This window comes from Austrofundulus limnaeus, unplaced genomic scaffold (assembly GCF_001266775.1).
Source record: "Austrofundulus limnaeus strain Quisiro unplaced genomic scaffold, Austrofundulus_limnaeus-1.0 Scaffold174, whole genome shotgun sequence".
Lineage (NCBI taxonomy): Eukaryota > Metazoa > Chordata > Actinopteri > Cyprinodontiformes > Rivulidae > Austrofundulus > Austrofundulus limnaeus.
In genome coordinates, this window is record NW_013952576.1 from 731,848 (window position 1) to 743,776 (window position 11,929).

The following is an 11,929-nucleotide window of genomic DNA, read 5'->3' on the forward strand; positions in this document are numbered from 1 at the left end:
TGCTTGGATTGCAAGCAAGCACGACAAACAAGCTAAACTGAGGTCCTCCATCCATATTTTCAGTTACAGGCCTGAGTCATTTCTACCTTCTCCTCTCTGTCAACGCTCTCTGGTTTCATTTAAAAGAGTCGATCATCAGATATTGTCCAAGATTAACCTTCAGGGTGGATATAGCTCGCTAGCAGCCTCACACCGAGGACCTATCCACGTCATCATTTACCCAGAATGCTTTGTGTGTAAATAAAATGTCTCAGTCCGTATTAAAATATATTTTCAAAAATTTACAAAACTAAACAGCCGACAGTATTTTTACAGTCTTTATTTTACAGTTAAAATATATGTTTATCAAATAGTCTAATGTTACAACTAATCGGGGATCCCTTTAAGAAAATGTGATGGAACTTTCTGTCACTCATACTGCTTATTTAGAATTTTCAAAAAGACACTTCAACCTGGATCTTGTTTTTCTAAAGCAACCATTTTAGCCAGCAAAAGTTGCAGGAATTAGAAAATAAATAGAACTACAGGGCGTGAACACCTTGTGTACTGAGATCCATTCATTCTGAAATCAGTTCTACTCTAAACAGAAACAACAAACTGATCATTGCACTCCATGTCCTTTCCACCAGTATGTGTCAGTGACGCTACAATGACCCACACAGCAACAATTGCAAACTGAACAAGACAAAACACTGAAAAATCAGGCTCAAAGCAGCCTTAATTAATGTACAACATCTCTAACTGAGGTATTAGTTACAACGTTTCTACAACTGTTGTGTGACTCACCCGGTAGAGGGATGTGCATGCCTGGTAAAGGAACCCGAAAAGGTGGCACCATGACGGGGGGGAAGGCAGGTATGGCTGCAGTGGGCTGGGCCACACTGTGAGGCAGAGCTGCAGGCAGCAGTGGCACAGTCTGAACAGCTGTGACGGGTGACGGCACCGTGGAAACAGTCACTACGGTGACTGGGGACACAGCAACAGTCGAGGTCACTGTGGCAACAGGGGCGAGGTCTGCTACAACGGTGGCTGATGGGAACAAAAAAGCTTTAAGTTTCAGCCGGTTCGGAYGTTATCAGTCCATTAAATGGACGTTATTAGTGGTTATCAGTCCCATAGAATGGCTTCAGACTGTCCCTACAGTGCCCCCTAGTGGGTTACCAGTGACATATACGTTGGAATGCAACAATCTGCTACCGCCAGAGTCCGGTCTACTTTATTTTCTCTAAAATTTACCTTAGTGGCTTTATGCCTCATATTAACCAGCTGACAGTCTGAAGCCATTCTATGGGACTGATAACGGCTAATAACGTTCATTTAATGGACGATAACATCCAAAGCGAGTGAAGTTTAGTCTAAGCGTGCATGAAAACATTGTTGATTTGAACCTGAGTTTACCTGCGATGGACACAGAGGGCGAGGGTGTGGTGGTGGAGTCGGGGCTGGAGGTGTGTGAGTGGGACAGGGTGGAGGCTGGAGCTTGAGTGGGGGAGGCTGCCCCCGCTGTGCTAGCTGTAGCGTTGCCACTGCTGGAGCTGATGGCTGCAGTCACACCCACATTTGAAGCTGAACCTGCAGCTGAAGCCCCCGCCACAAGAAGAGGGTTGAGTTCAGACTGCTGGATGACCTTCACACCCTCTGGCTTGCTCCATGAAGACTCTCTGGTCCGAGCGTTATAGTAATACGTCTGTGGGAGACAGAAAAGATGATGGAAAAGTTTGTCAACTAGTTGGATCAGCCTCAGTGTGGAAGCAAGTGTGGGCCCTGATATGAGCCAACATAAGCCTCCCATCCTACCTTTCCTTCAGATGTCTTATTCTCCACCCAGATCTCCTCTGTGGGGTTAAGAGCGGGGCTTCCAGATGAAGGAACAGGGGGCATCCCAGGGGGGAACAACATCCCAGGAGGAGGCGGCAAGTTCCCAATGGGAGGGGGGAGAAATGGAGGCCTCTGCAAATAAATAAATCGATAAATAAAAGATACAATCTGGATTAAAGAAGTCCAAAGTGTGGCCTGGTGGGGCATTTGTGGCCCCTGACTTCAGTTCAAGAAGTATACTAATTTGTTAACAAATTTGTCCCCCTGACACAGGCGTTTGATTTATTATTAGGGCAAATTTATCACAAACAAAGAAAAATCTTATAATAACAAATATTGGCAACAATATCAACTATTTGTCTTTAAATAACCAGGCTCTTAGCTTTTTTCACATTTATCTATAGTGACTTCTACTCAAAGGCTGACTCCAATCTGCTTTTAATTAATTTATTAAATTTGTCTGAATACAGGAAGCCTTTTCAATCAAGGGTGGCATAAATCCTGATTTTATTGATAAGAATTGACTAAATTGGGTTATTTTTTCCCCCCAATTGAAACCTAGAAAATTGCAAATTTTCTTTCAATAAGGGAAACCTAGAAAACWATTTATGCATCCATTTCCAGCAATAAATCTGACTACTTTATTTTGTTTAATTAAAGGATTCAATGCTTAGCTTATTGTTGAGCAAGTAAAGGAAAAATATTTTTGGCCCTCAAGTATGATTTAAGCCCATGTGACAAAATGTTTGGACACCCCTGATCTAGATGTTAGCTTTCAATTTCTAAGGAATGAAATGCAACAAATATGACTGAAGAGGCACAAAGAAAGTGCTTCATCAGATAATCAGCCGTCTAGCTTTTCAGCAGTTTTATGGAGTCTCAAATTTCAGGAGCTTCCTGCATCAGTGCTGCACCTTTCAGAGATAACCACATTTAGGAATTAATGACAATGAAAACCAGAATGACAATGTGAATGTTACCGTTATGTTGGCATACWTGAACAAACAAAAGCCAATTTGTGTTTCTTTGCAAAAAGTCAGGATGTTGACATCTCGCCAGCAGCTGCTGCCATTTTCTTCCCAAACTGCTGTGACCAGATTTTGCAAGGCTGCTCCGTGCGTTTGCTTATAATTTCCTCCTGCTTCGTTTCTACGAGTTTCAACAAAGCGTGCTGATGTCAGGTAGTTAGCTACAGCCTCGTCTTTGAGTTTTTAATTTTTGTTGATGCGTTTTGAAGAGACAATTTTTTGAAAATAGGATCAAAGTAAATCACCCGAATTTTTCTAGTGACCCCTTAAATAGATAAGCTGCCATGAAGAACATTTTTTTATCTGCCCTTGTTCCAAATTTGATAATGATTTGAAACGTCGAAGTATGKTTTTTTTTATCCGGAATAGCGCTCGTTGCAAAGTGTGTTGAAGCTCGTCTTCGTCACTTGACACATTTAACACACTGCCATTGGTTGAGGAGCTTTGTTTACAAAACAGATGTCCACGTGGTTTTTAAATTGTTTTAATTCCCTTGCTTTCTAAGACACATTAAGTTGATTTGATGCTGCAGTTTGCCTTGTAATATTATCGCATTGGCTATTATTAAGTTTTATTAAGTTTTTTAGGATACAAGATGCTTCCTACAAAAACCAGAATGTGAATCTTTTCCTAAAATTTCATGGCGATATCTTGAACATCGAGTAAGTTATGAACAAAAATAGAAAACAAGGTGAAATGGTCTCATTGGTTCTGCTGTAACTGCAGCAAGAAAACATGAGCTGATTTCACCTAAACAAACATCAATTATTTCCCTCATACTTGAGATAATCACATGATTTTGGTGTTATTTTGAATGGTTTGAAATATTCTTTTGGAATCCACTGTCAGATTTAATATTGGTGTAGGATTAAAAATTTATCCACATCCCTACAAAAAGCCAGGTGGATAACTACAAAGCTAATCAATATCCACAAAAAAAAATTTAAAACATATTTTCCATGATGTTCCCCCACATAAAATACCTTAACCATACTTTGGTTATCAAAAAAATGTAATAGGCATTAACATATTGACATGGGAGCTAAAATAAAAACCATGTGAAAGAATGCTCACATTACACTGCTGGTGTGAAGTTAGCCCTACATATTGCATACAAAGTTTTCACCTGAAGGTGAGGTGGTCCAATAGGCGGTGGCATGCCTCCTGGTGGTGGGATTGGTGGCATGTTAGGGTCAAAGGGTGGCCGAGTAAATGGGGGTCTTGGYGGAGGTCCCCTCATCATTCCAAAGGGAGGTGGCGGTGGCCTAAGTAATGGTGGAGGGCCGCGTAACACCGGAGTCTGAGCAGGTGCAGGCACAGGGGCTGGAGCAGGCGCGGGGGCAGGACTGCGGAACCGCACAGCCTGCTGCACCATTCTAATAAAACAATGTTGTACAGTTACAACCAAATAAAGTGATACTACAATGTTACAATTAAAACTAAAAAATGAATAACAAAACAAGCTTTAGAAGTTATGATTGCAAAATAAAACCTAAATGGTCCTTTGTAAGAGGTGTCTGGCAAAAGACAGTGTGAAAGGACTTATTTGATAAATAGTCTCAACTAGAGTTGAATATAAAATATAACTCTGGATACAACAGTTTTCTTCATATGCATTTAACAGTCTTTGAAGTTTACTTAATAGCAATGTTTATAAAGAGCAGCCAGCTTATTTGTGGCTTTCATGTTTAAATTAACTGCAGATCTTAGTGTACMTCACTGCTGTCATGCTACAGTATCAACCTGCATTGTGGTATGATCACTTGTGAAGCCTCGTAGCTTTAATTGATARATCTAGGGCTGCACCAATTAATCGACAACTAATCGATTATTAAAATAATCAATGACAAATTTAATAATCGATTAATCGTTTTTTTTATTCTTTACTTTGTTTTTCCACTGCCACATCTGCCTTTCTGTCCTTGACACACATGCACAGTAGTGCTAACTGGGGTAGGCCGTGGACGTCACAAGCAGGGCTGCACCGATTAGTTGAAATAATCGATGATGTCGATTATGAAAATTCGTCGACGCTGATTTTTTTATTATCGATTCGCTGTATTACATWAACACCAGGTGAATGTTCTTGCAATTCCATTTYGGTACCTAAATGCATCATTGCGACCGTATTGGCATAAGAGTGGTGAGTTTTTCATGAAAATATTACAATTACAATAATGTTACAATTACAGAAACTATTACAATATTAAAGAACTGTTCTTGTTAATTTGATGAAAAAAWTKTAAATTTCCAGTGCACTCACATCAGAATAACTTAAAGACTTGTTTGAATAATCGATTAATCGATTAGAAAATAATCGTTTGRTACAGCACTAGATAAATCTGAACAGCTTTTGTGAGGAAACTGGCCCAATCCCAGAAGCCCACCACTCGTTAAATGCTTTCAGAGACAATACAGTACTGGGAAAACTAACAAGGGTTATCTATAAAGTGCAAATTATGCAGCATATCAACTCCGCCAGATGATAGCAAATGTTTTGCTATGGAAAGAAAGCGTCATCATGTAAATCAGGATAATTTTACCATTATATTTAAATTGTTTTAACATTGGATTGTGTTGCGTCAAGTAGCAACTCCTAAAACATTTAAGTCTGCTTATGTGCACATGCTTTCGGGCATTTCATGGAAACTGTGCGTGTACACGTATTTAAAAACAAAAAAAATCTATTTGTCGCGTTAGGCTAATGGCTAACAGTAACCCATTCCATTCAAAATCCTAACTAAATGAACGAAGTTCTGTGCAGATGTTTACATATTTTGAAGCTTAGCTAGCTAGGTAATATTGTTCACAGTTGTRTAGTCTGAACATACGACAAGCGCAGAGGCCAGCCAGATCAGAAAAGAGTCTGTTTACCGCCTGCTACTAGCGGACAGCAGCAAGAGAGCTGCAACATGGGCTAGTTAGCGTCAAGCTAGTTAGCTGGCGTGGCTACATTCAGAACTAAAACTGTTATTTATCACAATATATTCATCGTAAATATCCTCAACTATCTGCATATGAAATATTGACGTGCGTTTGATAAAACAATCTGCACGTATTTATTTTTTCGTCCAATTAAAAAAAATTTCTGACCTGTTGTCGTTAAACCCAACACTTTCGTTCTCTGTCTGGTCCGCCATTACAAGGGAAATGTTAATAAGTCTCTTCCTGGAAACGCCCCCCTAAGTGTTTTTCTTTGTGTGAGTGGTTAATCTTTCATGTCAATCAACGTGCGTCCCTTGCTCCGATTGGATAATAATATTCTCGCGATTCTTTAACTAAACGTTTATTGGTCCGATTGGATTCCATTTTTTTTTTCAATGTAGCTTTGTTCATTGATGACAAATCGGAGTCTTTAATTCAAGTTGGTCGTGATGTTGGGATTTTTTGTTGCAACTTTCAACCTACTAGTGCACWGTGTTGCTATATGGCAAGAACTATTTTCTAAATAATAAATTCCTAAGAAGGTTGTTTTGATATTATGTCTGTGTTACCTTAAAAGTCTTACATATACTATAATAATYCTGTAATTTTAATAAATCTTTTCCAAGCTAGGACTTCAGTGAACTTACAAAAAGACCTAACACTGAAAAATTAAGTTTGTATTGAAAACTGTTTATTAGCTGACAAACTAAACTTAGGGTAACACATTTAGGAACACTATTGATGAGGTGAAACACAGATTTTTTTTGAAGTATTCTGCAGGATATAATGCATCTGTTGCACAGTTTGAATGAATGAATGATACTTTATTGATCCCRTGAAGGGAAATTACAGAAAATTACAGTTTCTTTGCTGACGGCAGCCAAGTTAAGCACTCTGCTGGGGAAAGTGATCCCTCACTCCTTAGTGGCTCACCCCAGGTATGTAACTGCTGACAATGWGATTCATAAAAAGGCTGTAAGAACTTTGAAACTATTAGAGTGTGTCAAAACACATTATTTAACCCCTTTTAAATATATTATGCTGCTTAAAATGAAATGGGATTCTATTTTTGTTAAAGTGCATGTTAAAACATCATTATTACTATAGTTTATTGGTAGTCAGAATGGATTAATAAGAAATTTTGTGTTCATCCCTTGAATCAAGAGCATTGAACAGTATGGGTAGGATGATGAATAGCAATAATGACCCCAATAGTGCGTAAAAGTAGGATGCTAGGCGGAAGTAACATCGGCTGAATCAAAAGTAGAACATGTGAGGGAAAAGCAGGAACTCTTGAGCTCCGCTGTTGTTTCGATGGTCCTCCAGCTCTCTGCCCTGAGGAGAGTCTTCAGCAATTTCTCTTCTTGGGGTATTTCTTTGCATTATTTGTTATATGCTACAACATTGTTCAAATAAAATGATTTTATAAATATAAAAAAATGATAAAAACCAAATGCTTAATGTTATAATTTAATTTAATGTTGAATGAAGTACAGAAAATATAGAATACAATCAAATAAAAAAAAAATCTGTACTGAAGGGAAAAAAACACGATTAAATTACATCAGCTGTAATTCTCCCATATGAACTTTACAATTAAACTAATAAAATATTAAAACTAAAAGCTATGGAATTATCCTTCTGAGAGTAACAAAATAAAGATTTGGTCATTTGGAGGACAGCGCCTCAGAAAATGACAGGAGGCTTTGATTAGCTGTTTGCACATCAAATCAAGAAAACTATACTCGTACACAACGCCACACTCACTTCTCACACAAGTATCACTCAAAATCCCCTAAAACCTATTGACCTGGTTGCAAGCTACCAAGAAATTGTCATCAAAAATGTCACTTTATGCGTTTTATTCCACGCCGGTGTGCCGTAATGTAGGGCAGGTCTGTAACACATGTAGCAAGAGTTCACAAAGTGAACTGCAAGATGAAAAATAAATGCTTGCTGCCAAAAAAATATTTTTATTTACTCAAGAGACAGTGAGAAATTTACTAAAAATTCAACTTCCCGTCACTGCGGTYAACATAAAATCTATTGTGCGGTTAGTGTTTTTCAGTCATGTTGATTTCTTTCCACCTCCATCTGCATTGTGCCCATGCAAAAAAGTTCAAGAGAGATGTGTGTGAGTTAAAAAGAACACTGAAAGGCTCAGTAATCGTTATGAAATACCTGTAAAAGTTTGCATAAATACAAAAAAAAAAGTCAAAAGTACAGTGAAGGAAATACTGACTGGCAGTTTATTCATTGACTCAAATACCAAAACAACTCAGGAAGAGCTCAGCTGTAAATGTCTTCTGTGTGGTAAAGAAACTGGTGACATTTACGGAGATTTTGTTCATGTTTTTATTTTCTTCAAGAATGACCAACTTCCTGAGCATCTAAAGTAATCTGCCTATTACAAAAGAAAAAACAGGAAAACAAGAATAAAACAGGACTCTTAGCTTAACTTTGTCCAAACACATATGGCTCAAATCAAAGTACAACAGGTCATTGTTTCAACCTCGACTGGAGTGCTTGTTATTATTAAGTGTGATATAATTTGAGAAAATGTGGCCCTCATTGATAATAACACCTCACCTCTGTCACAGGGGTATCTGAATAAAACTGTGAGGTGCACTAAAAACAAACCTGATTACCACTTTAATTAATCAAATTAACTGAACACGTCTGAAAAAGGCTTTACAGATTCACTTCTGATGTTAGGGGAAATGGCTTAAAAAWTTCTGAAATATTAAAAACAATTTCAGGCTGCAAAGCAAAATTCAGRCAGTAGTGCCTTTTTCACCGATCCAACCTACTGACTGAACTCTAGATGAAGTTACTGATAAAAACAGAATAAAAGGGGATAAATGGTGGTTATATAAAAACATGTGAAGACAAAACATGTTTCTGGGAGGGAAGTAATGACTATAGGTTATGTGTTGACACCTTCACAGCACCTCTGTTTTTCCTCTGTGTGATAACTGTATGTACCAGATTACCACAGGCTGAGGAGCAGCAGTGGGTGTTCTGCTACGTCCTGGTGGACCATCACTGGTGCCGGCTCATCAGAGAGCAGAAGCAGACAGTGAAACATGCAAAACTGTCTTCAAGTACAGCAGTCCTCCTGTAGGCACGCACACACACACACATACACATTTGCAAACGTTCATTTTCCAAAACTTCCCAAGTTAGCAAAGGCATCTTGTTTGGGCGGGACCATAGCTGGGGTGATGGAGTGAGTAAGGCCCATTCCTGGTACTCCGCCCATCATCACCGGAGCGGCCATGCCCATATTCAAGCTCATGTTCATTCCCATCATACCCTGGTTGACAGGAATCCCACCCTGTAAACCCGTGCTCATTGAAGGTGGCATACCCATGGCCAGGGAAGCGGGCATGCCCATCGTCATGGCGCCGCCCGTCATCATGGGGTTGGTGGGTGGTCTGATGGGGGTCACATGGGGCGGTGAGCTGAGGTTCAGTCCTCCGAAGTTTTGGGCCAGTAGGTTGACGGGAGGCACCCCTGTGCAGAAAAAACACGTGCAAAATTTAAYCTGCTTCTTTTGTAAAAGCTCAAAATGTGCAACAAAGAGGTCATAAAATTCATGTTTCCTACAGTTTAAGCCTAGCTAAGACTTTTTAATGGCAAGTGAAATTAAATTTAAGACCAATTTCACAATAAACACACATGGAGAAAAACCCCAGGTAGCAACAATTTTAGCCATTGTTTTGTACAAAACAACTAGCTGCGAGGGGCATTCCATAAATTATTTAAAAAGATAAATAAATGTTACCAATTCTTTGAATATTTGAGAGGAATTACAATCATCCTATTTTTAAGACTTCTGAAMGATTGATTTAAGACACTTTAAGGCTAATTAAGGCTTTATTTTTGGATTGCTAAATTCARTGCCTTTTAAGACTTTTTAAGGACCCGCGGGAACCCTGTTTTAAGACTWTTTAATGCCAAGTGAAATTAAATTTAAGACCAATTTCGTAATAAACACAAATGACAAAAAAAAAATTGGCAAAAATTCATGTATCAAAGTATTTTTGGTTGAAGTATACAAATATTGCTAATAGACCAATKGTATTTATCCATATCTAACAGCTTCCTCATCAGCTATAGCAGAAACATTCTTAGCAGTCAGTGTTAAACTTAACTTAATTTCAGGAAATCCTCTAACAACCCAAAATTTGGAGTTTTAGGACCCACAGTGGGGTCTTAACCCCAATTTGCTGTATATGAAACCTTAAAGTGCCTGWGACATYAAATTTTTGTAAGAAAAGTGAATGCATTTTTGGAAAGACAACATTATTAACATATTAGAAAACAAATTTCACATTGCTCAGATGGACAGTTGTTGAGATATTTGCACGTGAAATAACAGGAAGTGATGTCAAAGGGGAATGTCTGCATGTGAATATTAAAAAAAATAAATGTTATCAATTATTTTAATATTTGAGATTAATTACAATCATCCTATTTACAATATGTTAACATTTTAAGACTTCTGAAAGATTGATTTAAGACATTTTAAGGCTAATTAAAGTCTTATTTTTGAATTGATGAATTCAATGACTTCAAAAGAAAAAATAAGTAGGTCCTCTGGATGGGTTTGTCTCTCCTCCAAGAGACTTCTTCAGTCTGATGAGTTTCAGGTGAACTTATTTTACTTATTACTTTACTTTTTTTTTTTTTCTTTTTGATTTTTTCTACCTGGATTACTGAGAGGCATCAGGACAAATTCAATGACTTTTAAGACTTTTTAAGGATCTGCAGGAACCCTGACACTTACACAAGCTGATAAATTTACATAGGTTTAAAGTTTACTAAATGTTATTTAGACAAAGTCAAATGGAACAATTTTCAACAACAAAAACAATCAGAAAATGACAAAGTTATGGATCTGTTTACCTTGCTGCTGGATGATATTGTTGAGAGTAGGCGGGGTCTTAGTGGGGTTGAGGCCCGCTGAAAGAAAGTCCAGGCTGATGTTAACGGATGGGTCYGACCACGTTGACCCTAAAGACCCCTGACCCCCAACACCAGCTTTCTGCTGCTGTCCCATCGGCTGCTGAGACACCAGGCCCACCAAGTTCTGAAACAAATATGTTTCACATAAAACTCAAGGTGTCCCATTAGAAAAAAATATATATTGTTCATGTAAATCTACACCATTAAATTACATATCAGGTTTCAGATCGTTATTTTGATGAAATTTTTAACTAGTTTATTTTTAACAAAAATGTAATTCCTACCTGCTGAGAGTGAGAGTGAGGCATGGTAGGTATAGGACCAGCTGCTCCTGGTGTCATTCCTCCCAAAGAGAACGTCATGCTCTGAGAAGCACTGAGCGTTGCATGTGGGCTGGTCAGTTGATGGTTAACTCCACTCATCAGGTCCAGGAGCTCAGCAGATGGAGGGACAGAGGTGGATTTAGAGGCTGGTGTTGTGGGCGACTGGCTGCTGCCAAACAGGTCCCCTGCAGCCTGGGATGGACCCGAGTTAGACGGAGCTGGAGGGTTTCCTGAAAACGAGCTCCAGTCTCCAAATTCTCCATTTCCACTGGGTGTCGCGGCAGCTGAGAACAAGCCAGTAATGATTGATTAGTTGGTTTTGAGCATGATAGAAAAAAATAAATAATAGTTATTCAAACAGCTACAATACAAAATTAAGTATTTTTTAAAACAAAAAATGTATATTAAAAATGATTTTTTTTACAGGTCTGTACGCTTTAAAGTAGATATGATTTTAAATATTTCTTTTTCACATTTAAATCCTTCAGTTGGGGTCTAATAAAGTGGAATTGCAATGCTTTGGGCCCCGCCCCTTTTCTGAGGTGTGTCTCAGATCAACTCGTTTTGAAGCTGTCTCTTTAAATGCAAATGAGACGCTTCACACCCCGCCCCCCAGAGTGCTCCATTCCAGTTTGATAGAGGGGTTTATGACTATATTATCAAAGTCGGCGTGATGTCATTCAGTCATGWGATTTCAACCTCCATTTTTTTAAACTCATTGGGCCTCATGCAATAACCATTCGTACGCACAGATTTGTTCTTAAATTGTGCGTACGAGTGATTTAGGAGAATTTGTGGCATTCACCAATGTTTTCGTATTCTAAGATTTTTCATCACACTTTCCATCACACACCTGTGATGGAC

At 38.5% G+C, this 11,929-nt stretch overlaps 2 protein-coding genes across 2 annotated transcripts in view; both read right to left on the reverse strand.

Annotated features, from left to right (window-relative positions):
• tcerg1b (transcription elongation regulator 1b (CA150)) overlaps window positions 1-6,011 on the reverse strand; it is a gene marked incomplete in the record, with an annotated part of 15,147 nt that extends 9,136 nt beyond the window's left edge. The window contains 5 exon segments of the mRNA XM_014017675.1: window positions 787-1,029; window positions 1,399-1,687; window positions 1,798-1,950; window positions 3,973-4,222; window positions 5,940-6,011. Coding sequence (XP_013873129.1) covers window positions 787-1,029; window positions 1,399-1,687; window positions 1,798-1,950; window positions 3,973-4,222; window positions 5,940-5,986 — 982 coding nt within the window.
• A 1,217-nt stretch (window positions 6,012-7,228) lies between these two features.
• The window catches only part of LOC106524043 (clathrin interactor 1), a gene marked incomplete in the record, with an annotated part of 17,805 nt that continues 13,104 nt past the window's right edge, over window positions 7,229-11,929 (reverse strand). The window contains 3 exon segments of the mRNA XM_014017676.1: window positions 7,229-9,287; window positions 10,683-10,866; window positions 11,027-11,349. Of these exon segments, the coding sequence (XP_013873130.1) occupies window positions 8,932-9,287; window positions 10,683-10,866; window positions 11,027-11,349 (863 nt within the window).